The 25,999-nt window shown below is 37.4% G+C and overlaps 1 protein-coding gene across 1 annotated transcript in view; it reads left to right on the top strand.

Moving 5' to 3' along the window:
* EPM2A (EPM2A glucan phosphatase, laforin) overlaps positions 1 to 25,999 on the top strand; it is an 83,687-nt gene that overhangs the window by 10,630 nt on the left and 47,058 nt on the right. Inside the window, exon 2 of the mRNA XM_058534227.1 lies at positions 23,554 to 23,728. Within this exon, the coding sequence (XP_058390210.1) occupies positions 23,554 to 23,728 (175 nt within the window). The remainder of the gene's footprint in view (positions 1 to 23,553; positions 23,729 to 25,999) is intronic.

Here is a 25,999-nt window from a genome sequence, read left to right as displayed (position 1 = left end):
CAGTGAGGCCATTGGGTTCTATTTGGGATCCCATCCCTCTGTCATGGTTCAGAAATCCTCTACGGGCAGAAATCCGTGGCATTCATATTGTTTTCCTTGTTTGTTCTCCTTCTCTCAGAGATTATAGTCCTGTGCTGCCCTTATACGTATACACATATACAAAGAAGACCTAATTAAATGGAGATATACATATGTACATATGTATACAAATCAACATGCAACTTTATGTTTTTAAGATAATGTATTAGTTTGCTAGGGCTGCCTTAACAGAGTACCGCAGACTGGATGGTTTAAACAGCAGCAATTTATTGTGTCACAGTTCTGGAGGCTAGGAGTCCAAAATCAAAATGTCAGCAGGATTGGATCCTTCTGACGGCTGTGAGGGAAGGATCTGTTCCAGGCCTCTCTCCTTGGCTTGTAGATGGCCATCTTCTCCCTGTGCCTTCACATTGTCTTTTCTATATGTGTTTCTCTGTCCAAATTTCTACTTTTTATTAGAACATCAGTCATATTGGATTAGAACCCACCCCAATGACCTCATTTTAACTTTATTACCACAGTAAAGACACTCTTTCCAGATAAGGTCACATTCTGAAGAACTAGGGGTTAGGACTTCAACATATGAATTTTGGGGGACACAATTCAACCCATAACAGATGGTAAATCTTTTCCAATATTTATTTCATTCATCAAATTGTTCTTAACATCCTAAATTATTAAAGAAGGCCATCAGTTGTCTTTGGGTGGAAAAACTTGCCTTATAGCTACTTCACTGTTATTCCGTATGCTAGATAAAATGCATCTATATGGAAGGCAATGTGAAGGGACACCATAGTACAGTGGACAGAACAAGTGTTTGGAAAAGGATAAACCCAGATTAGACTCCAGATTCTGCCACAGACTTGTTCTATAACCTTACGTAAGTTACTTAACCCGTGAGTTTGTTTCTTCCTTTCTAAAAAGGGATGATTAACAACCACACTAGAGTTGTTGTGAGGACTAGTTTACAAAGTGTCTATAACAAAGTAGTAGCTATAACTTTAACATAGCCCATAGTTTATGGCAGCCTAATTACCCCGCCTTTCCGTTTTTACTAAGATGAAATTTGTTGATCTTAAAGACAGTATATGTTCATAGAGGCAGCAGTTTTGTGTAATATTGGACTGCTCCATGCACTGACCCCAAACTATACCAGTATTGCCGGTATGTTCTAGTCCATGCTGCAACCTCCCGATAATTACTTGCATTACCCATTTCTGCCTGTGCTTCTACTCTGATGCTGCTATGCCTTGGTGAAGACTGGGTGTGAGTGGAGGAAAGATGGACACATAGCGAAGAAGGGATATCATCCACATGCCAGCCAAATTTTATGAATGCAAGTGCACTCAATTTTAATTGGATAAACTTTGAGTAGAAGAAAGTTCTCCTAAATATGAGGTGAAAGTCTTTCAAGAACATAGCTATGCTTCCCACACTCAAAGGAACTCCAAAGAGATCATTACAAAGGGAATGTAAACAGAGGGACCTGGTAGAGAGTTCCATGAGAATAGCTTAAATGAGATGGTTATGAATGACAAGTATAAGGAAGACTTTGGGGAGTGACATATGACATGGTCAAGAAAGAAAGAAATATTTATTCAACGATAGTTTATTACTGTTGAATGAAAAATTCTACTAACTAAAAATTATGATAAATGAAATTTTACTGTTTCTTGCTTAGCTGAAATCATCCTAGAAAACCTGCATCCATGTTGAACCATAACATCATCAAATTAACCCTCCCTATTTTATGATGGAGAAAGTGTGGTCCAGAGAGATTAGTGGAAAACCTACATGCACACACTGCTAGCCCCTGGGAAACACTGGGACAGAAGGCAGGTGTCATGATTTAGCACTCTTACTTCCATACCACCTCACCTCTACAAGGCAGGGCTGAAAATTTGGTGAGTAAGCTTTAACGTTCTGTACACAAACTCTGAGCTCTGGGACTTCATGGATGAGAAGGAGTTCGTGGTGGCTGTGTAAGATCTGGGATATCTCTGCATTATCAGTGAGAAGGGAATTGATAGGGAAAAGAAGAAAAAATACAGAGTTGAGTTGAGATTATTTATTCTAAATGATCCTTTCTGTTAACATTCTCTTCATCCTTCTCCTCACTTCTTTTTCTTCCGAGCATTCATTTAGTATGTTGCTTCAGCCAAAAAGACCTGAAGTTTTGAGAACATCATCAAGAAGGATATTCAAATCAAAATAAAAAGCATTTTTTTCCCCTGCTCTTGGATCAAACCACAGTCTGCCACGTATCCAAAATGAGTTGTGCCAGACTAAAATAATACAGGAGTAGATGTTATTGCAGTTTCTCATTCTGTACCCTCCCCAGTACCTGATCCTCCATCATTTGCCAGAGAGTTAATGGGAGCTGAAATGAAAATGCTTGCTGCTTTTAGATGACTTGTTCATGTCCCCTTGAAGCAGAATGAGGTTCTAATTTTAGGGGACATTAAAGAAAATATTGTTGAATGTTCACAGAGTAGGGAGGGGGAAAAGCTATGGAACTTTTTTTTCCAAAAGGTGGTTGAGTAACTACAATCTTGAAAATGTTCCTTGGTGCTCCTATGAGACGAAATAATAAGCGGCATAAAGCATTCGTTTATTTAAGCCAGTATAACGCATTTTATGGTGTTTAATTTAGGGAAATAAAATGTACATGGTGGAGATTTTGTACTTCGTTAAATATGTTTCTTTGTGTGAAGATAATGCTCTTGAGTATTTGGGATGTGAGAGTGAGTGAGAAAAAGATTTATAAATTGGATGTGTTGAAAGCCAGAGAATGGATAGCTTAATGAGATGAGAGAAGTCTGAGGAGATTTCAACTTTCTGTGAAAGAGATGGGCTCAGCTGGCAGGTCAGGTCTGACCAGCTGGGTCTCCACGAGGTGTGAGAGATGGCTCTCTGTCTTGGTACCAGTGTGGTGCCAATGCTTCCATACCAGTAAGCTCATTAAAGTGTTTTATTATTCCAAGACCATCATCAATTTGAATTTCATTATCTGGAAAATTTTCTCAGTGTTCTGCTCTGATGGTGGGGTCCTGGGCTGTGTCCAGCTAACTCAGGTCTTTAGTACAACCCATATACACTGGAGTGAGAAGCTTAACATTTTCAGTTTTATGACCTTCATGTTGTTAAATGTTAACTCATAATGTCACATTAACATAGAGCTTTATCCTGAATTTTAGCTAATTAAACCATAGAGAATCAGAAGAATGGTGACTATGGAATCATTTTCTTTTTCAGTTTATTTGTAAAAGGCTCTATACTATTTCCATGAGCAAAGAGAATTTTTATCATCATTTGATCTGTTATTGCCAAAATTTCTGGACGTTATATTTGCCGATTTTATAAACCATTTGTACCTTTGGAAAAGTTAATATAACATTTACATTCATATCTTTTGCCATAAATTACCAGTTTGTTTCATTCTTCGTTGACTGAAATAGCTAAAAATCCATCTGTTTGATGAGCTTGACAATAGTTATCCAGAACAATTCCAGAACTAGAGTAATTTGGACTCCTATACACGGAAAACTGTATTTGGGGTTTACACTGTTATTTCCATGATCTTAGATTCAGAACTATTCTCAATATTATGTATTGAATTATGAGGTCATGCAAATTCTGAATGTTGTGGAAAAAGACATTGATTTAGAGTGTTGCTTTACCACTTCCCAGTTCACAATAATTATGGGGAAGAATTAAGTTAATACATATGAACATTCTTTGTAAACAGAAGTAATAAATATTTTGTATTAAAAATATTGACAATATTTTGTCATTGGCTTATTTATGTTTGTTATTTTTGGTGATATTTCACATTTTATTTACAATGAAGGAGTATCACATAAAAAAATTTATTAAAAACATACTTTACCCCTGAACTGAGTACACTTTTTTGCACAGACTTCAGTCTTTGCTTACTTAATCTATTTAGAAATTTGAATATGAAATTTTCACTTGATAATGTTGTCTTTTGATTGCAGTTGAAGAGGTTTTGCTATTTCTCAGAGAGATGTACTTAGAATTCATTAGTGAATCAATCTAATTAGGGGTGAATAATGTAGAGAGATATAATCCAAATCAAACTTAAAATAAAGGAACTCTTCTAGGTAGTCTGCTATTACAGAGGGGAAAAATGCCATGAAAATAAAAATATATTAATTTCATTAAACCTCAAATTTTAGTATTATTTAAAACCTTATTTTGGTATTAGCCATGGAGAGAGGATCTCTTTTACTTTTCCTCCCTCAATTAGGAAAAAAAAAAAATCCCTAACAAGTCAGGAATAGTATTTGATTTACTTATTCAGCTCATTTAACAAACAATTTTTTTTTTTTTTTTTTTGGTGAGGAGGATTGGCCCTGAGCTAACATCTGCTGCCAATCTTCATCTATTTTGTATGTGGGATGCCTCTATAGCATGGCTTGATGAGCAGTGCGTAGGTCTGTTCCTGGGATCTGAACCCATGAACCCCAGGCTGCCGAAGCAGAGCGTGTAAGTTTAATCACTATGCCACCAGGCTGGCCCCTTAACAAACAATTTTTTAAAATTATTTATGTATTTATTTATTTAATTTTTTTAAGTTGAGGTCTCATTGGTTTATAACATTGTATAAATTTCAGGTGTACCTCATTATATTTCAACTTCTGTATAGATAGCCTCATGTTCACCACCTAACGCAGTTTTGAGGCTCATTTATCCACCTGGAATTGTGATAGGTGCTCGGAAACAAAGATGAGAAATTCACAGCCCTGGAGTTTAAGAGACTTATATTCTAGCTGAGAAAAAAAAAAGGGCTTATGATTAAGTAAAGACTCGAACAGAAATCTGAAAATCGATAAGCAGTGTAGTGGAGCAAATTCACCCTGGTGGGAATTCAGGAAGGGGGGAAGTTGGGGAAGGCTTTATAGAGGGGATAGTATTAGAACTTGGTATTTAAAGAATAAGATCTGCCCTCATTTATTTTCTTTTGGTAATTATGGAAATAAAAACAACAAAATTATTTTTAAAAATCTGTCCGATGTGAATCCAAGAGGAATTGATGCTCTGATTTTATCCCCCCTGAGTGAGAATCATGGTTTTATTAAAGTGACAAGGAAAAAGCCAAAATCTGAGAGTTTAAAGGCACTTAAGCGTTTAAGCCTTTTGTGGTAGGGCTCCCTGGGAGTCCTGTGATGGGGTGGGGCCAGCTGTATGAAGGTCAGTTTTCAGTAGAGGAATCCTGAGGGAGATTGCAGTAGGGGCAGCTGGTGAGCAGGGTGGGCATGGGCACTGCAGGAGGCTGGGGGACATCCACTGTGGGGTAGTGAGTATGGGTGAGAGTAGAGAGCAGCACAACCTTACCTTGCTGCATTGCTCATTTTGGGCCATCTCAGTTGGCATCTTTTTTTTCAAATGTCGCTCAAGTAAGTCTCGTGAATTTTCTAGGTACACCAGTGACTCCCCAACCTGATTGAGCATTAGCATTACCTGGGGAGCTTTATAAACATACAGATTCTTGGGTCAATCACAGACTTAGAGTCTCCAAGGAAGTCCACGTTTTTTATGAGTTTTATTGAGATGTAATTCACACATTGTAAAATTCACCCCTTTAAAGCATACAATTCAGTGGTTTTTAGTATATTCACAAAGCTGTGTAACCATCGACACTAATTCTCCAACATTTTCACCACTCCCGAAAGAAACCCTGTACTTGTTACTAATCAGTCCCCATCCTCCCTCATCCACACTCTGGCAAACACCAACATTCTTTCTGTCCCTATGGATTTGCCCATTCTGGATATTTCATGTAAATGGAACTATACAATATGTGGCTCTTTGTAACTGACTTCTTTCACTTTAGCATCATGTTTTCAAGGCTTACACATGTTGTAGCATGTCTCAGTGCTTCATTCACTTTTATTGCTGAGTAATATTTCATTGTAGGATGTACCACATTTCATTTATTCGTTCATCAGTTGGTAGGCTTATGGGTTATTTTCGTTTTTTGACTAAGGCTGCTGTGAACATTTGTGCACAAGTTTTTGTGCAGACATATGTTTTCACTTCTTTTGGGTATATATCAGAAGTGGAATTGCTGAGTCGTATGGTAACTCCGTGGTCTAACTTTTGAGGAACTGCCAAACTCTTTTCCAAAGTGACTGCACCATTTTACATTGTCACCAACAGTGTATGAGAGTTTCAATTTCTTTACATCCTTGACGACACTTGTTATTGTCTGTATTTTTTATTTTAGCCATCCCAGGGGGTGGGAAGTGGTATCTCATTGTGGTTTTGATTGTGTTTCCCTAATGAATGATAATATTGAGCGTCTTTTCATGTGCTTATTGGCCATATGTCAATCACAAGGTACACATTGTGCATATCTTCTTGGAGAAATGTCTGTTCACCTCTTTTGCACATTTTTAATTGGGTTATTTGCCTTTCAGTTGTTGAGTGTAAGAGTCCATTTTTTAAAAACTCCACCTCAGGGGGCCGGCCCGGTGGTGTAGTGGTTAAGTTCATGAGCTCCGCTTCAGCGGCCCGGGGTTCACAGTTTCGGATCCGGGGTGCGCACCAATGCACCGCTTGTCAAGCCATGCTGTGGCAGCGTCCCATGTAAAGTAGAGGAAGATGGGCACGGATTTTAGCCTAGGGCCAATCTTCCTCAGCAAAAAGAGGATTGGCGTTGGATGTTAACTCAGGGCTAATCTTCCTAACAACAACAAAAAAGAGATCCTGCAGTTGAAATATTTCAGTTCTCCCCGCTCCCACAACCCCTTTTGATTTTCATCCTACTGCCTCTGCTATCGCTTTGTTCTTTGGCATTTCAATGGCCTTCTACATGATCTAACTCCTTTGTGTCCCTTTTCTATTCAGTCCTTCCTCCACACTGCTGCCAGAATTATCTTCCTCAAATACAGATTGGATAATGTCACACGTGTGGTTAAACACTTTGATGATTTCTTATTTCTTATAAAATAAGTCTAAACTTCTTAGTGTGACCTTTCAGGTTCCTCACAATCTGGCAATTATTGACTTTTGCCTGCACATCCCTGCCGCTTCCTGAAACCAATCTAAGTTTTAGCCACCTAGACTCTTATTTTCCCCCCGGCATTTCATGCACCTGTTTGTTAGCGCTGTCCCATTTTCTTGGATTTCTAAGACTATGGCAGACTTAGATCTGCAATGAATCATGCTACATTGTTCCCTTAGCTCTGGTGGAATAATAAAAACCAATCAGATGTAGCCTCTTCAAATAACTTATATTTGTTATACAATTCTTACATACAACGAATGATCATATAATGTAAAAAAATTATTGAATCTATCTAAACAGAGCCTTCTGACTAATGCACAGCGCTCACACATGCATATACACATTTCTTTGGATTAGGGATACTGGGATTAGTATCTTAATCTCTATGGCGTGTCTACCATGGTCCATTAATGGCACTGTAGATGAGATTGCGTTCTTTTTCTCTGGCAGCTGCCTAGGCCATCAGTGTTGATTGGATTCAGTATGAAGGCTTTCATTAGAGCTGCTAGTCAGAGACTTAACCTTCCAGCAGTAGGAGAGGGAAGGAGCAGTATGCGCCCCTCCAGCTGGAGCAAGTGTTACTGAGCTATGAAAATAGCATGCAGTTTAGTGAACTCACATTTTTTGGTCATTTATGTGATGAGTGCACATGGTGTCTCTGTTGTCCCCAGTGAACTGGTTGTGGATTTTATGTATATGTGATTTAGGCAACCCTAATGTGTTTATCTGAGATATAATTGGTATATATCTGGCTCTGATCCCCCCACCCACCTGGCTATAGTTGGTATATATGTCCATTAAGCAACCCTGCCATGTTGCTTCTGAGAAGATGTGGTATCCTTCACTGGACACAGGCAGCTTCCATGAGTTTGGACTGATGAACTGCTGTGTCCAGAACTGGGACTTAGAGTCATAATTTGTACTTCCAAACATTCTAAATACCTTTTCTCTGTCTACTTGGTTAATAGGTACTCATTTGTGTCTCACATATCTGAAGGCTAAATATTCCAAGTCCTCTAGCCTTCTCTGATAACCCTTTCTTTTAATATTTAAGTAAAATTGCTTGCATTACCACCCCACATACTGAGAGATCTGACGTCTTTCCTCTATGTTAGCCAGACCACCTTTCCTCGGCGTATTTGGAAATGTTGGGTTGTAGCAGACTATTGCTGTTTGTCAATATCCACATCTTCTCCCTGTGGGAGGATGATTCTTTTTTGCCCTGTTGAGGAAGTCTATCTTTGTGACGTGGCTCGCTTTTGAGGGAATGATGTGTGTCACTGCCTGTTGCTTTGCCTCACTCTTTTCTCTCTGCCAAGAGATTACTATTGATGTTCCAAGTCGTGATTGCTCTGTCTGATGGTCCCAGCATGAGGATGATGACAATGCGAAGAACAGCCTTTACTTAGCCAATCTACAGTGAACTCGAGCGTGGGAGAGAAGGCAACCTTTGTTCTTCTATGCTGCTGATAACTTGTGGTTGTCTGTGAACACAGCATGTCCTAGGATCTAAAACAGTGCCTGGCATTTGGCAGGTGTTCATTACATACTCGATGAATGAAGGAACTTGAGCAAGGCACTTTCCAGGTGTTTCGAACTGGAATATTCATACTCACTATCTTCCTGTCTTCAATGTGGTCCTGGGCTAGTGAGTTTGTAGCAGGATAGAGATACATCATTGTCTTAAAGCAGCGATTTTTCTAAAAAACATTTGAAGAAGAGAAAACCACATTATTTTATAATTAGAATAGACATGTGTATGATATGCAATAGAACACAAATCTTACAGGTATTTTTAATGGAAAAATACAAGCCTTCCAAGAATTTTCATAACAGTAGGGTAAAGCTTCAAGCTATGCCTTTAAGATCCCTTGGAAGTATTTGAGAAGCCTTGATAATCTCTGTGTCTCAGTTTTCCCCTCTATGAAATACAATGTGTTTAGACAGGAGTAGAGATGTCAAAGGCTCCTTAGGAGGGCTACATGATGTGAGCAGCCGTGGACCGGGAGCCAGCAGCCTTGGGCTCCAGTGTTTGCTTTGCTACCAAACAAGCATAGGATTCTGTCAAGTCATTTAATCTACTAGAACCTCAGGTTCAGGAAAAGATGTACTCACACGTCTGCTATCTGTCTCACTGGATTTTTTTAAAGGAAAAACATATTTGAAAGTAAAAATTATTAAGCTCTATTATTCCCACTGAAAAGTGATATCAAATTCTTGTGATCTTTTCAAATTTGAAGATTTTTGTTTATGTTATAATTCCACTAGGTGGCAGCATGTCACTTGTAGACTACCATGATTTTATAGTTGGTATATAATCTCATAGGAAAGAATTTAATCACCCTCTCATTCTCTCCCAACCTTATCTTTCCCCTTTCCTATCCTGTGCACTTCCTATTTCCCAAAAACAATTCTGAGAAATATCACTATTCATTTAAAAAAGACTAAATGACATAAGCATGAGGACAGTCTCCCTAAGACATCAATTTATCCAGAACTTCTGTCTCATTTGGGAAGAAGAGTTAGGTAGCTTGATTTTGCTCTGATGTGAGCAAATTACTTTGATGTAGGTAATTAAAATCAGTTAGAAATCACCTACAAAAGACTTGCCATTGGCTTTTTTGTGGCTGCTTTAACAATTATTTTTTTTCCATAAACTCTTGTGGACATTTTTGACTGATAATAATGCTGATGCTTGTTTAATTCTGTAAATCATGAGATTATAAAGTTGCTATGCTGAATCCTTTGATGGCTGTCAGATATCTGAGAAACACTTTGTCATGCCTCCATATCAGTTCACTTCATGTCAGAATTTCTTAGACAATTACTCCTACAAGATGAGTTAAATAAGAAAAGTGCATTTGTAAAGCTTGACTGACTTCTGTTGATGTTAAAGCTTCAATATAAGTGAAGACTTGGGTCTGTTAGAGTAGTCTTGTCCTGTAGCATGGAAAAAAATAAAAATTCTGTAGCAAATAGTGGATCGCTAATTTTCACTTGCAAGGAGACCATCAAGGCAATTTTTAAACTTCCATAATCACTACATTCTGTATGAGAAATTAGCTGCTTTGGAAAATTAGTCTGTTGAAAAGTTGTCTATAAAACTCGATGTTGATAGAGGAATCTTTTTTTTTGGCTGAGGAAGATTCGCCCTGAGCTAACATCTGTGCCGGTCTTCCTCGATTTTGTATGTGGGTCACCGCCACAGCACGGCTGCTGTCGAGCGCCGTAGGTCCCTGCCCGGGAACCGAACCCAGGCTGCCAAAGTGGAGCACGCCGAACTTAACCACTACGCCACAGGGCCGGCCCCAAGAAATCTTTATTTTTAAATGGCTGACATTTGATTGAAAATTTTAATTGCTTTGTGCCACATAATTCTTTGCTGTTTTCAGGGAGGAAAAAAAGAATACGTTAAAAAAAGATGGATGTTCTAAAGTTGAATGGATGTGTTAATGAAAATTTCATCCTTTTCTCTTATGGTCATAATTATGAACCACATTTCCTCTCTTCTAATATACAGAATAATGATAAGCTGTATGCACTGTGTGCATGAGCATTGAAAAAATTTTTTTGAGGAAGATCATCTATAGCTTTTCATTGATTCTCAAAGAGACTTATGACTCACATAAAGTAAAAAAAAAACCCTGATATTTCATCATCATTACGTATTTTTGAAGTACGTTTAAAAATTGCTTTAGAAGTTTTACCTTGTCAAATATCAATCCTCATTTGTACCAGGGGAAAAATAGAGGAACAGTGTTATCTTCGTTTCAGTAAAGGATTTTAGAAAAATCTCACAATTTCTTTGTTCACAAATTAGAAAGTGATGGTCTGGCTAATAGATTAGTTAGATGGATTCGTTGCAAGTTGAACAACTGAACCTAAAGTGTTCTAATTAATAAAACAGTAAGAACATGAGGGTGAGTGCAAATGGCATTGTACAAGTCACTTTATTCTAGGTCCCTTCCTGCTAAATCTTTTTATCAGTAATTTAGGAAGCATGCTTATCAAATTTGCTGATAAGAGAAAACTGGGAGAGAGAGTTGCTATTTTGTTCGAGAGAAGCAGTGTTCAAAATATTAAGTCCCAAAGATAGGAATAAACCAACAAGAGGAAATTAATAAAAGTCAAGGCTTGTATTCGCATTAATAAGTTATTTTATAAGAATAGAGAACTAGAGAAATTTGCCTTTAGAACAATTCAAAGTGAAAAGATTTGGGCATTTTAATTAGTTTTGGATTTAGGGAGAACTTAGCCATGGTTTGGGCAGAGATTGGTCAGAATTTGTAGAGGACGTGAGTTGCTGGAAAAATCAGTGGTCTTGTCTTTGGAACACATGTGCCCTTGTGGAGTTACTGTTATTATGGTGCTGTCTTGAAACATATAGGTCTGAACAAAGTTGTTGTTAAAACAATTTGAGTTCATTTTAGGGGTATTCCTGTTTTTCAAGTCAGTGTACAGTTTTGCAGACTAGAAAGACTGGGAGAGATGTAAGAGAAGAATAGTAGTTAAGAGTTGTTATTGAGTTGTTATGGAACACCAACTGTAGTAGATCCTGTGTAAATCCTTTAAATGGATTATCCAATTGAATTCCCTCACAACAACCCTGTGAGGTAGATAGTACTATGATCCTTTTTTCACAAATGAAAAAACGGAGGCACTGATTGCTTAAATGAGTTTCTCATTACTGTTTACAAGCGATAAATATAATAACTTGGAATGGAGTCCAAGTCTGGCTCTTGAGCCCGTGCCCTTAACTGCTATAATATACTGCCTCCCAGGAGAAGGGTAGTATGGAGCCAACAGAGGAGAGTTTCAGCAGAGAGTGGTCACTATCATTAAATGCTGCAGGCAGCTAAAGAAAGATGAAAAATGAGTGTGACAGGAGATGACTTCACTTAAAGTTTTTTCAGTGGGGTGTTGAGGGCAGATGCCAAATTGTAGTGCCCTGAAGAATGAATAGGGAAGTGAGGGTGTTTGGTGAGGATGGGGCTAGTTAGAGGAAAGAGAAGGTTATAGAGGTGATAGTGGAGCAGACCACACGGGAACTGGAAGAGGAGGGATTTGGGGAGGTGTAAGGCTAGGAATAGAAGGAGGAGATTTTGTGTTAGAGCAAAGAGGTTGGACAAGCCAAACACAATCAAGAACTAGACAAATAACCTGTACTCTCTCTCTCTTCTTTTGTGCGTGTGGCAATTTTCAAGTTTTTAAAGTACATTAAAATGCTTTTAGTTTCACTGGATTTATTTCAAAATAATTTATAGTTAAAAATTTAATGCATTGTGTACTTCTGAATTAAGTCAGGTAGAGACATGTGATACTTAAAGAAATGTAGTTTTTCTTCCAAAATGATTTGCTGGAGAAAGATGATGTGTTCAAACCCTTCACAGTCACCATCAGTGGCCTAGTCAGCATTTGTTTCTCCCCATTTCCCGGCTAACAGAGTCCTGATTTGTTTAGGTAGCGGTGAGATGAATCATTATGGCTGTAATCAGTCATGGTATCCTTACTCCCCTTGGCTAGCAGTTGGGTCTAAGGATGTCTCTGTCACCTAGTTCTGGCTAATGAGATGTAAGAAGTCTCAGGTGAGGCTCCCAGGAAAGCTTTCAGTTTTCTCAAGAAAAGGAACAAAAGCTAGGTAGTGGAGTGTCCAGACATGATGCCCAGAGGTCACCCTTTGAACATGAGGCGCCCAGCATGACAACAAAGTCAATGTGTGAAGGATGGCAAAGCAGACATTTAGAAAACCCTTGATATTGCACCAGTTCTGGGCTGCCTGGCTTGCACCTCTTGTTATGTGAGAGAGAGATTTGTATTTGTTGAAGTCACTGTTGCTTCAGATTTTCTGTTGCTTGCCATCAGACATCGTCCTAAGAGAAGCAAAATCCTTCTTCTGCTGTTTCTTATACATGTGTAGTTCATGACTATGGTAAATTTTAAGATAATCTCCCTAATTGACCCTCTTTTATTTTTATAGCTTATACTGTCTCATTAAAAGGGTTTAAAACAGTCTGGCTTATCAAACTCAGAAAGAATTTTGTCTTTAAAAGTTATATTTGACCACTCTATCCTCTATTTCAATTAGCTGTGCATTTCTAGTTTCCTTTCAGTAACGAGAGCAGTGCCCGTATGATGTTCACATCAGCTGTATCTCTATAAGATCAAAAAATACTTTTGCCCTGAAAGAAACTAAAGCATGAAGCTAGAGATGGTTTTCATATCAGAACTAGATCAGCTCAAGGGAATGTTTCATTAAACCATGTCGTCCACATTCTAGAAAATCTTAATTGAAGAGAGATTTCATGGCCAAACATTTACTTATTATGCAACTGCTAAAATGCGTGTCAGCTGGGCTAGTTGGGTTAGGATGGGATTAAATATAAAATAATCCTCAATGTTCTTCAGAGTTTCTGGGATGAATATGATTATTCTGTGTTCTTTGCATGTAAATGTTGGCCACTCTTGAGATATGGCCACTAGGGAAGGTATCGCCTTCTGCCTCAGCATTGTTTACTTAAAGTATGCAAAGATCGTGACATGGGAGCTTTTGTAGTGGGCTTCAAGGTATGACAAATGAAGTAGTGAAATCTGGTTGGAAGCTTTTGCTTGATATAGTGAGTTTAACACTAATATAGATGCTTTATCTGTTTTTATAGTGTGACTTAGATTTGTTTTCAGATGATGAAACACAATGAAATTTCTAGTCAATTCTGGGAGTGCTATGGAGAGAAAAATTGACCTGCCAATTTAACAACAACAAGTCTAGACACTACTATAAAAATTGTTTAATGACAGTCAGAAAATCAACGTTAAAAATTATTAGAGCAATTAAATAAAAATTTATTAAACACATGAATAAACATCTCTGCGTGTGACATAGAAAGTAAATGCAATAACCAGCAAATATATCCAATTATGCAGAGATGGAGCATTTTAATATGCTGATCTTCTTGTTTAATCTCTTGAGTCATGGCATAATTAGCTACCAAAAGATTTGATCGCTTCAAATCAGGTGGTCAAATCTTTTCGCTTCCCTCTAGATTATCATCGCGTTGAATGAATTATTAATAACTCAGTCTTGGTGCTTTGAGTCAAGCCTATTAAGAACAATCTAAGTTTCAGATTCTCTCTAAAAATTATGTAAAAAGAAGGGCCTTGTTATTGTGTTTAATTTTAAATGGAAGCATAATTGCCTGGTAATGCCATTGTTTGGGATGTATATCAAGAGAATCTTCAATCTTTGAGATGCTTCTCATTTTGAGAGTGTTTCTCATCATGAATCACTAATTAATACAAATCTTCTGATTAAAAAAAAATCTGACTTCTTAAATAATGGCTAGAGAAGTGGTAATTCTGTTCTCTGCTTTTTCAAGTCATGAAATCCAGTGGTTGTACAGTGCTTGCTTTAGAATTTGGTAAGTAATATGGACCCTCGATGCGTCCATATTATGTTATCACTCTACCCACTGAAATAAACAGATTTGTTCTTTGTATCTATTTCCTGCTTTGAATCATACTCATTCATACATTGTTGTGCCCTTGGTTAGGTATCTAAAACATACCCTGTTGTCACAGCTGAGACCCATCCCTCTTTCACAAACCCTTTCTCAGTAATTCTAGCTCACAGTGATACAACCATCACTGTTTTTCAGTCTTCTACATCCACGGACACATCACAAATCTATTAATTTTGTTTCCTAGTGAGCCAACTACTCCTTAAAATACATCTCAACATAGCATTCCAGTCGTCATATATTGAAAACAGCATCAGAGATGAAGCCTATTTGCAATCCTTGAATATTCTGTTTATGTATCTTATCATATAGTTCTAAAATTATTTTCATAATTTAGTTTAGTTTTGCTTCATTCACTAACTGCTTTGTGTAACCTTTGTCTAACCCACAATGGTCCATTCATTGTGGGAATCATGTTTTAAATTTCACTTGTTTACCTCTGTTTACTACAGCACTGGATACATAACAGGCTTTCAATAATATTTGGATATTAACTGGATTAAACTCTAGAATATTTCACATGAATGAGTGCATTAGTCTGCTCAGGCTGCTATAACAAAATACCATAGACTGGGTGGCTTAAATGACAGAAATTTATTTCCTCACTGTTATGGAGGCCAGAAGTCCCAGATCAGGGGGCCAACAGATTGGGTTTCTGGTGAGGACTGTTTTCCTGGCTTACAGATGGCTGCCTGCTCGCTATGTGCTCACACGGCCTTTTCTTTATGCCTGCATGGAGAGAGTGGTCTCTGGTATCCCTTGCCCTTCTTATAAGGGCATCAGTCCTATTGGATTAGGGCTCCACCTTTATGATCTCATTTAACCTTACTTATCTCTTTAAAGGTCCTTTCCCCAGAAACAGTCACATTGAGGGTTAGAACCTCAACACATACATTTGTGGGGAACATAATTTAGTACATAACAATGAGATATTAAATTATTAGTAAATCTTTTAAGAAAAGAACTATTGGATTTTGCTTTTCCCATGTTTTTTTCCTATTATAGTTCTTCAACCCAGTTTAATCTAAGCCTCCATTACACCCATATCTTTCTCTAATCCTGGAAGTTTTCTCTCCTAATATTTTCTGCTCTGTATGATTTGGCAGGTGTTAATGAAGTTTTTGCTTAAAATTCTTAGCTGGAACTGATCAAGGCTCTTCTGGGAATTTTACATAAAAGATCCCCTCTGGAGGCTTGGCAGAGAGTAAATCCAAGGCCAAGCTTATTAATCACTCCTGCTGTGCCCCTTGTCTGCACACCTCAAGCTCACCTTTGAGAGCACCAACACATCACACCTGCCTACTAAACAACTGTCTCAAGGACTTTTGTTGATTGTCTCATAGAATTTGAAGCATATGTGAATGGTCTTAAGTCTGATTCTTAATGAGAGCCAATGAGGCTAAAGGTTATGTACAAAGGTGTGAGCCCAATGACTTATAGTTCTGTCCTGTAATTGTCTTAGGCTGAGTGGTTCATTTTTTACTAAAAGGGGTGGACGAGTTTACATGTACAGATGTACAGAAAGGATGATGCTTATGTATCCCACAATTCAACTTACTATTTGCCATAAAAATAGCCATCATCAATAATAATCAGTTTCCTACCTTGAAAGACAATCGCACACACACACACCCCTACCTATGCATGCATGCATGCACATACACACGCACCCCCACCCACCCACACACCCCTGAGCCAAATGTTTGATTCATCACCATAATCACCCTGTCACATTTGATATTTTTTTTGCTGGTTCTCCAAACTCTAGCCTCCTTAACAAATAATATTTTCATATCTATTGTAGAAAAACCTTATCATCTCTAAATCTAATTCCTATTTACATCATGGCTAAGTGGGCCACTTATTTGTCTTTGTAGTCATCATTATTATGTTTAATCAAAACCTGCATAGCTCTTTCCTGAATTTGTTGGATTATTTCGTATTGGATTTTTTCCTAGGAGTTGTTTCAGCTTCAGCTCCAGGCATAGTACTCTTAACTATATAAAACACCTATTATTTTAATGTAATATTCTTATACAGGAACTGGGCTTTTGTCTACCTACCTACCAGAGTTAGTGTAGAACTTTCTTCATACCCCTAGGTAGTCATTGGTTTCCTAATTTTTATTAGCCAGATTTCATTATTTTTGCCGTTAACATAAAGTGTTATCTACTTACCTTTTGCATTTAAGATCTATGCAATCCTTTAATCAAATGAGATAAAAATCTTGTAAATAAAAATATTCTGTCACATTATTTATTATTTTCTTATTAGATCTCATTGTTTTCTTCCTTAACACTTTATTCTGCTGTGTGTGTGCAGATCCTGAAGCTTGTAAAGACTCTATCATTGCATAAGTTAGATTTTAACTGTGGTCTTCCTCCTTATGATACGTATATATAAAGATGGACTCAGTCCCTGTTCCTGTAGATTGGGGAGGATGGAGCCTGCTCTAAGATGCCTGTGTAGCGGGGAAGGTTTATATCCTCATGGCCATCATTGACTTTGCTTTCCTGCTTCTGCTCCGCTGAGTAGATGCAGCTTCGTGTGTCCCTGCTTATGGTGCCCTGTTCTATATCAGGTCAACGTAGGCAAGGAATTCCACTTTATAAATTTTCATTAGTGGACTAGCTTCTCTCTCTCCACACAAGAAATTTGTGTGTGAGTGTAGTAGGTTACATTGAAGTTTGGGGAGGAGGAGAAGAGAGGAATATTACAGAAGGACAGACAACCTCAAATTAAGTCTTAAAATGCTTGCCCTGACCTGCTCTTTGGTGGTCTCACGACCAGCGTGTTTTGATTATCCACTTCACCGTATGTAGTTTGCCAGCTGGATCTTGTCTTCTCTCATCTCCTTCTCCATCTCACTTTTCCTTCTCCTCCTTCATCTTCACATTCTATTTCCCCATCCTCTCCTTCCTTGATCACACCCAAGTCCTCTAGTCTGTGCTGCAGTTCAGCTATCTCCCATCACTACCTGCAAACTCAGCTATTTTCTACCACTGCATGTTGTAATTTATCAAAGTGCTCAATAGATCCACTCTCTCTAAGAGGCAGTTGGTTGAACAAAAAGATTTTCTGTGTTTTATTTTGTTTTGCTTTTGCCATTAAAACCTAATATCAAAATGCCAGAGAGTTGGTAATGATTACACCGTGTTTGTACAGCTTTATGCACCGATAGTGTCTGAGGTAGTAACAGACGGGGCATGAGACAGATCCAATTTGGGTGAATTACTAGCTAAACTTAAAGATTAATGTGTTAGGGTCAGAATTTATGTTCATGTGCTAGAAGTAAAAACTGCAAAGTAATTAAACTCCAAAGAGAGGAGATTCAAATAAAATAACATATGAATAATAATTAGAATTTTAATTTTAAGTAGACCACACTATCCAATAGATTTTGCTTGTCCAGTATAATTTCAAAACTTTTAAATTTATTTAAAAAAATTCATTTTAACCTGAACTTTCAAACTTATAGAACTATGTAAAATAATGCATTAGTTCTGATTTTTTTAAGTTCTGAGTTTTCTTACTTCTGTGGCTTTAATTGGAGTGCCAGAAAGCAGGCCTCTTACTCCTTCACATTTGTTCACTTCATTTTAACTTACCTCTCTTGCCTTGATGAACAAATAACGTGATGGCCAAATCTGCTCTAAGGAAATAGTGTTTACTGTTAATTAAACCAATCATTTTCCACTTTTCTGCCAATAGCCCAGATTAGTTTATTTCACCTTAGTGAGCTATTTGTATGTTTATTTATTTTATTTTATTTTATTTTTTTACTCTTTTTTTATTTTTATTTTTATTTTTTTTTAATTTTTTGTTTATTGCAGTAACATTGGTTTATAACATTGTAAAAGTTTCAGGTGTACATCATTGTACTTCTATTTCTGCATAGATTACATGATGTTCACCACCAAAATACTAATTACAACCCATCACCACAATGGAATACTACTCAGCCATAAGAAACGATGTTTATTTCTTTTAAATTAATGCTAATGAATAACTGGCAATGGCCAGCTCCAAGCTGGACAGATAATTCACTCCTACTTGCCTGCCCCGCCCCCTCCCAACGCCTGCTGCAAAGTTACACCTTTAACCTTGTTAACAACATATGCAACTGACTCTTTTATAAGGTAGATGAGATCTGGAAACGTTAACTAAACTTCTAAGCATAAATGATCACTGTGCTAGTAAACAATGTGTTATATACTATACTCTTAGGCCAGTCCTAAGTGAATTGGAGACCTAAAACTTTTCCAGTCTATTTGGGAAAAAAAACACACCAAGATTTAGTTTTTAATTAAACTTTTTATTTTGGGGTAATTGTATATTCACATGCAGTTGTAGGAAATAATACAGAAAGATCCTGTGTAACTTTTATGGTTTCCCTCGATGGTAACATTTTCATCACCACAACGATCTCCATGTTGCTTTTTTATAGCCATACCTGCTTTCCTCTCCCCCATAGTCCCCCAACCTCTGATCTGTTCTCTATCTCTATAAATTTTTTCATTTCAAGAATGTTATATAAATGGAATCATACAGTAAGTAACTTTTTGGGATTGGCATTTTTTCACTCAGCATAATTCTCTGGAGATTTACCTAGGTTGTTGCATGTATAAATAGGTCTTCCTTTTTATGGCTAAATCATGGTATGGCTGTACCACAGTTCATTAAACCGTTCACCCACTGAAGGACATCTGGGTTGCTTCTAGGTTTTGACTATAATGAACAAAGCTGCTATAACAATTCTTCTACAGGTATTTGTGCAAATAGAAGTTTAGTTTCTCTGGGATAAATGCCAGGAGTCAGTTGGGTTGTATGTATGTTGTATGGTACTTGCAAGTTTAATTTTTTTTTTAAGAAACTGCCAAACATTTTCCCAGAGTGATTGTACCGTTTCACATTCCCTTCAGCAGTGTAGGAGTGATCCTGTTTCTCTACATGACGTTCACCGATTTCCTTTCTGTTTAGGTATCTTCTGTTGGCCATTCTTTCGAGAAACCTACTGACATTAGAATTGCTGTTCTCCTAAATTGTTTTTCTCTGGCTACTTTTTTTTTGTCTTTAGTTTTCAGAGATTTAATTATGATGGTTGTGGCTTGGATTTCTTCATGTTTATCCTGTTTGTTTTCTTGAATCTGTAGGTTTAGGCTTATTGGCAAATTTGGAAAGTTTTCAGGCATTATTTCCTCAAGTATTTTTCAGCCACACTTTCTTCTCTCCTTCTAGGACTCCAATTATAAGAATATTAGATCTTTTGTTATAGTCCCACAGGTCCCTAAGGCTCTGTTCTTTTTTTCAGTTTCTTTTTTCTCTGTTGTTTAGACTGGGTCATTTCTATTGTTCCATCTTGCAGCTTGCTGATTCTTTCCTCTGTGCCCTCCATTCCACTCTTGAATCTATCCACTGAGGTTATTATTTCAACTGTTACATTTTTCAGTTCTAAAATTTCCATTTGGTTCTTCTTTACGTCTTCTATTCCTTTGCTGAGACTTTCTGATTTTTTCATTGGTTTCAAATAGATTCTGATGGGTTGTTGAAGCCTAAAATCTTTGTCAGATCATTCTAACATCTCTGTCATCTTGATGTTGGCATCTTTCAAGCATTTTTTTTTCACTCAGTTTGAGAATTGTGATTTTTGATATAATGAGTGACTTTCTATTGAAACCTGGACATTTTGGGAATATAATAAGACTCTGGATCTCATTCAAACCTTCTGGTTTAACTGGGTTCCTCTGACACTGCTCCAGCAGGAGGGTGGGAATGACACCTCATTATCCAGGTTTCCCACCCAGTCTCCACTGACAACTGAAGGGATTGGACTCCTGCTTACTACTGAGTGGGTGGGAGTTCCAGCTCTTTACTCCGCCTCCACTTCTAAAACTTGTGTGTTTAAAAATGAGTAATTAAAAAAACCAATTCTAGGAATGAAGAATTCTTAGAAAATTGATGTTCCAGAAATAATTTTTCTTGAACATTGTAATTTATGTATATTTGAGCTCCTCAGTAATTATATTCAATTAAGTTATAACATTTGAATTGTTGTAAGTCTATTGTACTGAACAGTGGGAGCCACAGATATTATTTTATTAAACTAAGAGGTAATACCTGCTCTTTGTAACAAATCCTATGAATTCAGAATAGTTTAGAGTAAAATAGTCCCCCCATCCCAAATCCGTTCTCCAGATGTAACTACTCTTAACAGTCAGACATGCATCCATACAGGTTTTAGTTTCTGTTCACACTTTCAGTCATGCTCCCCTACCTCAGTTACTCACTCCTACTTTTCCTCTCCAGCCTCTCTTTCTGCGCATCCTTTGTAATCTCATCCTTCTCTATCCAGCTATTAAATGTTGGGATGCTTTTAGACTTGGTTCTAGAAACTTTTCTTCTCAATCAATATTGTTTTTCTTTGTGACTCATCTGTATCCTTGTCTCAATTACTATTTACACTTAGATGACTCATACATTTATTTTTCTAGTTCAGATCCCTGGTCTGAGTGTCAAACCAATAATTCCAGCTCTCTCCTTGATGTCTCCTTTTGTATCTAAACAGCACTCCAAGCCCAGCATACCAAAACCAGACTGATGGTCTTCCCTTCCAACCTCTTCCAGAGTTCACATCTCGGTGAATGATGCCACTCTAGATTGAGTTATATTTGCCAGAAGCCTAGGCAAATAGAAAGAGAATTATTGATTCCCTTTCTCCTTCCCCTCCTGTATCCAGTTAATGACCAAGTCCTGTGGCTTTCCCCTCCTGAATCTGATCACTCCTTTCCATTTCTACTCCCAAGTTTTCATCAACTGCTACCTGGGCTAATGCAGTATTTTCTGAAATGGACTTTCTGCTTCTAATCTCGTTATGCTTGATTTAATTTTTTGTTCTGTAACCAGAGAGATATTTTCAACATAAAAATTTGGTCATGTCATGTGCCTGCTTAAACTATTTCAATTTTTTTTTCTTGTGAGGAAGATCAGCCCTGAGCTAACATCTATGCCAATCTTCCTCTTTTTGCTGAGGAAGACTGGCCCTGGGCTAACATCTGTGCCCATCTTCCTCCGCTTTCTACGGGATGCCGCCACAGCATGGCCTGACAAGCAGTGCCTCGGTGCACGCTCAGGATCCGAACCCAGGACGCCAGCAGTGGAGCACGCGCCCTTAACTGCTACACCACAGGGCTGTCCCCCAAAATATTTCAATTTTTTTATTGCTTTTATGGTAAATACCTAAATCCCTAACATACTTAGCACAGAGCCTGTTGTGTAGTGGGCGTATTCATGGAAGAATATTCATGGAAAAAATATTCATGGAAGAATGAATAGATAAATTTATATAGTTTACAGTATTTGCTATTAAAATAGTATTGCTACACATATGTATCTCTATGTATCTTTCTTTACTATTGTTATAGTTCTGTTGGATATATTTCTAGAAGAGGGATTGCTAGTGTGGTTTGATGTTCATCTGTTAAATATCAGGGTTAATGGAGCAGTTGGTGTCGTGCTTTATAGCCATCAAGAGAAAAAAGGAGTCTGACCTAGCAAGATCAGTCATGTTTTATTAAGGGAGCCATCCTGTACCTTCTATTTGATGGAAGGGATTTATATCCTAAAGAATCGCCCAATGACTTAAGGATGTTTTTTGAGATTTTATGCCAAATAACTTTAGGTAAAATATTTTATAAGACAGAGCAAAGAACAAATGAGTCAAGATTTCATATTCATGGCAAATGTGACTTATTCCTATTTTTATTTTGCTTATGTGTTTTTCTTATTAATGACCGTTAAATGGAAATTAACCAGGGGCCTGCCCAGTGGCGCAAGCGGTTAAGTGCACGCGCTCCGCTGCGGCGGCCCGGGGTTCGCCGGTTTGGATCCCGGGTGCTCACCGAGGCACCGCTTGGCAAGCCATGCTGTGGCGGCGTCCCATATAAAGTGGAGGAAGATGGGCACGGATGTTAGCCCAGGGCCAGTCTTCCTCAGCAAAAAAAGATGAGGATTGGCAGATGTTAGCACAGGGCTGATCTTCCTCACAAAAAAAAAAAAAAATAGAAATTAACCATTAAATTAGTTAAAGGATGATTTGAAATGGGGTGGTCACATAAGAAGGGCTAGTGAAAATAATATATGAGTTATAATTTTCATAGAAATAAAGGATCTGTTTACTAGTGTAGTTGATACTGGGCCGAATTGTGATGTAGGGAAATAGTGTTTTCAGAGACGTGTTCCTCTGTCTCTGCCTCTTTTGTTCCACTCTCTGGAAGGAGAATGGTGTGTCTTGGTGCTTGTGAAGTAGGCAGAAAACAGCATGAAGGTATCAGGTGCCTGAAAGGTGGGGACTAGGGGTCTCGGGGTTACTACTGCTCTGCACTTACTAATTCTGTCACCTTGGGCAAGCTGGTTAATCTCTGTGATAGTTTCCCCATCTGAAGATAATACTAACCACTGATTTACGTACAAACTAGATTGGATATGATCATTTGTTTTGTTCTTTATTAATGTATTTATTTTTTTAGATTTATTTATTGTGTGAGCTGATCATAAAAATACTTTATGACTGATTTTTCATGAATTCGCCTACCAGAAAGATAAAAGTATGTAATACAGGGATATTAATGGCTTTAAAATTCCTTTTCAGCAGCTAATCAGGCTGCAGAATGACTCGCAGTGGGTTCTTTGGACAGAGAAGTACTATGAAATTCTGAGAGTTAATACACTTTTGGAAATATCCATGTATTCAAAGGGAGCACAGAACTCTATGAAATTCATAAGTAGCTCTTTACAAATTTCTACTGTTTTCGCTCGCACTCTAGTCTATTTTTGTTCATACTGAAATGTGTAGATTAAGCAGCTTTACATTTATTTTCATCTTACTATTAATTTTGTATCAGCCACTTTGTGGCTGTTCAAGCAAAACATTGATTTAATTGCTCTGTTTGTCATTTCTCCTGCTTCCAGGCAATGGGCCTCACCACGACCGGTGCTGCACTTACAATGAAAACAACTTGGTGGATGGCGTTTATTGTCTTCCGATAGGACACTGGATCGAGGCCACTGGGCACACCGATGAGATGAAGCACACAACAGACTTCTATTTTAATATTGCAGGCCACCAAGCCATGCATTATTCAAGGTAAAAATAGTGCCATGTTTATAAGCCTAGAAGTAGGACGAGAGGCAGCATTAGGACAACGGAAGTATTTACTGTGTTCAAAACGGCAGTGTCTCCCTTTGGAGGGGTACACAAGCCTGCAGTACTCTGAGGAGATAAATTACAGTGATTCACTGTATGAGCTTTACTGGTTCTCAGTATCAAGGATTCCTCTTATAGAATTCTTTTATTAAATACCTACTCTGGCATCAACCCATTTTGACCTGATAGACTTTAACCAATCTTTGTGCTTACATAGTGGGTTAAGAATAAAGATTGGAATAAAATATCTTAGATTAGCATTTGTCTCTTTTATGCTTCTGACCAACAGTGAAACAAAAATTAGTGTCTCTTTATAAAATCTTATTCAGATAAACATATGTGAAAATCTAGACATAAAACTACGTTGGATGTGATCATTTACTCTATTATTTATTAATATATTTATGTATTTGTTTAATTATTATGCCAGCCTATGTGCCATAATAAAAATTCAAACACAGAAGAGGATGCTAAATGAAAAGTAAGATTCAGTACACTTTCCTTCATTCCTGCTCATCAGAAGTAATTGTTTTTAACCATTTTATAGTTAGTTTTTCTGGAGGTTAAATCCACGCCTTAAATAATCTGCATATACTTTATTTGTTAATATGCCAATTTAAAAATAGCTATTGATTCTCCTCTATGACGTTAGAGAAATTTTGCTCACTTATGCTTGTCTTTTCTCCCCACCCAATCCCTACCAGGCTCATTTAAAAAAAATTATTTTTCTGTTTAACTTCATAAAAATTCTATTTCTTGATCCATGAATTTTTGACAATGCCTCGATTTCCTACTATGTAAGACCAGAGATTTATTGCCCCTGTGTTTTCCTCCACACCTACTTCCACCTATTAACTCCTGTTTTTCATTACTTTTACATTTTCAAGGTTTATAGAATTTACATTTAATTTAGCAAATATAACTGTCTTTCATACTTTGGTGATTTAAAATTTAAAACCAATATCCAACATTTAAAATATTATATAAATATTATTTATTATAGAACCTGCAGTGTTTGTACCATAGATAAAGGAATGCATTCTCATATTCTTAAAAATTGTGTTGCTTTGAATGAGAGATGTAATTAATACAAACAGCGTTGTGAGGGGTAGGAGAGAGAGAGAATGCAACTTCATCATAGTCTTAGGGAATTAATATTCTCCTTGGACACACCTTTCTTTTAAACTTGTGCTGTGTTGGCCTTGCAGGTGGCTTGGATGCAGGGCATGAGGAATAGAGGAGTTAAGCATGATCCTTGATTTTTTGAGCAACTGGATTAATGGTGTTGCTGGTTACTGAGATGGGGAAGACTAGGAGATGAATGATTTGGAGTTGGGATGGAGATAAAAATTCTGTTTTAGACATATTACATTTGAAATGTATGTTAGATTGCAGAAAGGAAATCAATTTGATGTATGGAGTTTTGAGAAGAGGTTGGAAAGGGAGAGATAAAATTGGGGTTATCAAGATATACATGACATCCAAAGTGATGAACCATTACCGGCTTCTATACCTATGAGAGTGTTGGTGCAGGCTGTGTGCATGGGGGCAGATCATTTTTTCTGAGTAGAACAGAGGCAGACAGTCAGCCTGGGCACTTCTGCCACCTGACCTCGAATGAAAAGACTAGGAGGACCTGTGTGGGGCTCACCTCTCACTCTGAAAGCCTTTGCTCCCCAAGTAGATGTTTTAATTTTTAAAGGAGGCTTTTCTTAAGCTCCGTATATAGTGTCATAGCTGAATGTGGGATGAGTATGAATCATAGTTCATGTAGGCATAGTTCATGTGTACTCATAGTTCATTCATAGTGTGTGCAAGAAAGGTTACATTTTTAGATTTTCTTAAGCAACTTAGTTTTACATCTAAGCATCTATCCTACTGAATTCTCAGATAATTCAACCTGCTATTATCCTCCCCAGGTGTAAAAATATATACATATATAATATAAAATACAGAATATATAAGTAGTATATAGTATGTGATAAATATATATATTTACATCTGAGGTATAATGTATAATACACACAGACACACATACCTATATACATATATAAATGGGATGAAGTCTCAGACTCATCACAGTTTTGGACTTAATAGTATTCTTTGTTCCTCTATGTATGTATCTCTATAACAGAGATAACTGGGAACTTGGTAATAAATAAAAATTGTTTATGGTGGACCTGGTGCCATATCTTTGCTTTTAATGAGTGC

This window comes from Diceros bicornis, chromosome 39, assembly GCF_020826845.1.
Source record: "Diceros bicornis minor isolate mBicDic1 chromosome 39, mDicBic1.mat.cur, whole genome shotgun sequence".
NCBI classification, from domain to species: domain Eukaryota; kingdom Metazoa; phylum Chordata; class Mammalia; order Perissodactyla; family Rhinocerotidae; genus Diceros; species Diceros bicornis.
Note: the sequence above shows the minus strand (reverse complement) of the source record. Positions and strands in the feature narration are given on the sequence as shown.